Here is a 4,054-nt window from a genome sequence, read left to right as displayed (position 1 = left end):
TTACCAAAGTGTCTGTCGGCAGAAATTCATTAATAGTAAGTGTAATCATGATTAGCTGTTGATGAGAGTTACAATAAGTGTAGGAGTTGACATGACATGATGATTTGGCCTTCATTTAAAGCCTTATTACTTATAAAAAACTGATGAGAGAGACATGCAACTGTAATCTGTGCCACATTATTAATCAAGGAGGAAACGTTGCATAGTTAACAGTGCATAGCTATATGATATCACTAGCTTAGCTACTTGCTGCATTAAGAACAAAAGCACTCCCTTTTATTGTGAACCAGCAACCTGTGATTTTCTTTTGCCTTCATGTGTGCACTGGGGCCATCAGGGTACACTGCCTTCATATCCTCCATTCAAAGAAATTTTGTTTAATTCAAATAGGACCATTAGTTATATTGAAACAATTTTGAGACTATGTTAATTTTTTTGGATGAAAAATTGAATGCATGAAAGTTGGTTGAATCAAATTAAATTTGAGCTCAATTCCACTTGAAAATAATTGATTTACTTTAAAAATCCTAACATAATGGATAATTTAAATGTGTATTGAGTAGCTATTACATGGAAATGCATTTAAAATATGACATGATGCTAATTGACATTTGAAAAGTTTTCTTTTTTTATCTTATTAACATTTGAAATTGAAAAGAAAAATTAAATGAGACTTAATTTAAAAAAATGCTTAATTTTAATTTGTTTACTATAAATTTTAACACACGAGTATGTTTGAAAATATGTTGGATGGATTTTATAAAAAAGTTAAAATTTAACATAATGCTAATTGACATTTTAAAGGATTTTTTGGTAGTTCTTGACATTTGGAATTAAAAAAAAAAAGCAAACTAAATTACACGTACTTTAAAAAATGTTCACTTTTAAGTTTGCTATCCAATTTTAACATACGAAAGTCTGAAAATAAATAAAAAGATTATTCATTGGTCTTTTAAATTTAGTCAAGTTTTTAATATATAAATTGAAAACTTATTTTGAATTAAATAATTGATTTAAATTAATTATATAAATATCTTGAGTATCATTCATAATTAATGAGAATAATAATAAAATTACAGTATACCATCAAGGAACATTAGAAATTAGTAATGAAAAAAGTGAACTATGAATTCTTCATATATTATCGAATAGAAATTAAACAGTTTTTGACATATTATACAACAAAGGAGTCCAAGAAAGAAGACAGATGCAGGAGGGATGTCTACTACATTGGTGAAGTAAAGACACAGAATTCATCGCCGAAATGCATTTCCTTCACCACCAGACCTGCCTTGAGAATAATATGTCCGACGACGAACACTCTCAGCTATTGATGCACTTCCCCCTTTGTCTGCACCATAAACACTTTTCTGAGTACTATCCAAGAAATTATTGCCACTAGCGTTATTATTCTGGACTGCTTCACGTGCATCAGACTCCTCAGCCTTCTTTATACGTTTCCATCTCTGTTCTTCATGCACTTCGGCAGCCAATTGCATCTGCCTAAGTTTAGCAGCCCGCTCTTCTTCTGAAAGCTTAGGAGCCACGTTTCTGCGCTTATATCCATGTTCATGTGAAGAAGAATATCTGTTGGAGCTTGTTTCAGAAAATCGCCCACCTCCACTTTTTGGGGCATCTATATTGGACTGATCTTCTGAACCATATCTTTCTGACTTAGACCTATTATAATTCCTGTCACCAGCATCTTCTTTGTAGTCTTTGTCATTTCTTTGTCTCTGTTGGTGACTGGGTGATCTCTCTCTGTATTTTCTATCTTCATAGTGATTCATCCTTCTCTTTTCAACTTCAGTTGATTCATACCCTGGATTTGATTGACTGTTACGGACACTCCTCTCTGACTTCGACCTGCTATAATTTCTGTCATCAGCACCTTCATTGTAGTCTTTTCCCTTTCTCTGTCTCTGTTGGTGGCCGGGTGATCTTTCCCTGTATTTTTTGTCTTCATAGTGATCCTTCCTCGTATTTTCTCTTTCATCTGATTGATACCCTGAATCAGATTGAGCCTTATTATGATTCTTGTAAATATTTCCATTATCACTCCTTTTCCTCCCTTCAGTAGGATCATCTTCTGAATCAGACTGTTTTTTATGCTTTGATTTACTAGAACGGTGCTTCTTCCTCTTTTCCTTTTTATGTGCTTTCTCCTTGTCTTCAGTTCCTTCAATCTAACAACAATACCAGGCATTACTAAGACAGGCCCTAAATTAGACACAACATTAAACAATAGGTCTTGCTGAAAGTAAACCATAACAATTGTTTTCATAAGCAATTTAAAGATTCTTCAAAATCTAAACCCAATCAGCTAATCAAAGAAGAAGAAAAAAATAAAAGGCCTACATGAGTTTGCAAAAAGCAATGCAGTTCTAAATTTCATAGAATTATACACCATATCAGACAGAAGCAAAAGTCACTAGGAAAGAGAGCAGCAGCCTCAAATTGCATGGACACTTACGTGGCTGCTATGGGCACAGGTTTGCACCCAAAGGTGAAAGTAATCCATTATTCACAGTCCAAACAATCCATCCATACTTAACTCTAATCCAAAAAAAAATGGGCCATTGGGGGAGGAGGGGTTTGCAAAAGGATTACATGGATTAATGTAATTAATGGATAGTTAATAACCAATTCTTTTTCCCCTAAGATTATTAAATTATTGAAAATGGATCTTCTTATTGCTACTGAAAGTCCAATACTATGTGATCCAGACTAGGTGGTAGGGAAACTTCTAAAATTAAGATGTGTTTAATAATGTTTAGCTAGATGTGATGTGAGTGAAATTTTTAAATTACGATTTCCTTCAAGTGTTTGGTTAGAAGTTCAGAGTGCATGGCAGGGGAAATTAGGAGGCCAAAATCCCTCCCCCTGCAACTCATGCCTCCCCTTTAATATTAAAGGGTTTTATTTCCCTCCCCTCTCCTCAGTTCCTTTGAAACAAACAGTTTATAAAACAAAAATAGCATATCTTAAGAATAACAATAACTGGTATGAAAAGGGAAGCATAATCTATATCTGAAGTTGTTAATGACAGGCAATGGCATCTCATTTTACAATAAAAAAAAGAAGAAAAAAACTTACCGATTTCTTTATCATAGCCATCTTAACAGGGTTGTTTTTTATCTTTGCCAGCTCCTCCTGCTCACGTTGGCGGATCATGAGCAAGGGGTCAGAATGGAGCTTCCGCCAAGTATCATTGGCAGACTGAGGCTTCTCCTCAAACAATGCCCCAGGCACGCTTGCACCCTCCTACAGCAAACAAACCCATTCAATCGTAAGTAAACCAATTCACATCAAACAAACCCTACCCATAATAAAAACAAAAACCCTAGCAGTTCACAACACACCAACACACCTTAGAAGCAGAGGAGCCTGGAGCATCCGCCGCATCAGATTTCGGCAACTGTTCAAGGACCTTGAATCCTTCGGAATTGGAAGATTTCCCGACGGACAATCCCGAATCGTACAGAAATTCCAACCTCTCCTGGTGCCTGCAATGAAACAGGAATGAGAAATCGAAAATGAAAACCCCAACGAAATCGAAAATAAAAACCCTAACGAAATCGAAAATGAAAAACCTAACGAAATCGAAAATGAAAAGCCTAACGAAATCGAAAATGAAAAGCCTAACGAAATCGAAATTTAGGAATTGAATTGAATTGAATGGGAAACAGAAATTACGGAACGAGGCCAGCTTTCTCCTGAAGAAGACGAAACTCGGTGCGGTCTCTCTCCTCCTGGATCTGCTTGCGAAGCTCCTCCAACTTCTTCTGCTCCGCTTCATGCTTCTGTTCAGCCTTCCACACGTTCTCTATGTTCCTCAAACTCCCCGTGTGCCATCCCTTCTTGTTCAAAAATTTCAACGCCATTTCTCTCTCTCACTGTTCCGATTGGATTTCAGAAACAAAACTCACAACTTCAAACCCTAAACGTTCCTTCAAACTTCTTCCAGATAAAGGAAAACTAAACAATAATGGAGATAGTATGTGATGTTGTTGTACAAATTCATAAAAATTACAATTTATAACGAAATCTCCAA

General features: G+C 35.6%; 1 protein-coding gene across 1 annotated transcript; it reads right to left on the bottom strand.

The window, feature by feature from the left end:
- Positions 1-1,110: 1,110 nt before the first annotated feature.
- Positions 1,111-4,054, bottom strand: LOC137832092 (uncharacterized). The gene is made up of 4 exons (XM_068640081.1): positions 3,697-4,054; positions 3,371-3,506; positions 3,097-3,264; positions 1,111-2,186 (listed from the first exon to the last, which is right to left on the bottom strand). Exons 1-4 carry the CDS (start codon positions 3,882-3,884, stop codon positions 1,254-1,256), a joined length of 1,425 nt encoding a protein of 474 aa, XP_068496182.1. The 5' UTR covers positions 3,885-4,054; the 3' UTR covers positions 1,111-1,253.

The sequence above is a fragment of the Phaseolus vulgaris genome, chromosome 6 (genome assembly GCF_051622355.1).
Source record: "Phaseolus vulgaris cultivar YP4 chromosome 6, ASM5162235v1, whole genome shotgun sequence".
Classification (NCBI taxonomy): Eukaryota; Viridiplantae; Streptophyta; class Magnoliopsida; order Fabales; family Fabaceae; genus Phaseolus; species Phaseolus vulgaris.
This window is presented reverse-complemented; position numbering and strand designations above follow the sequence as displayed.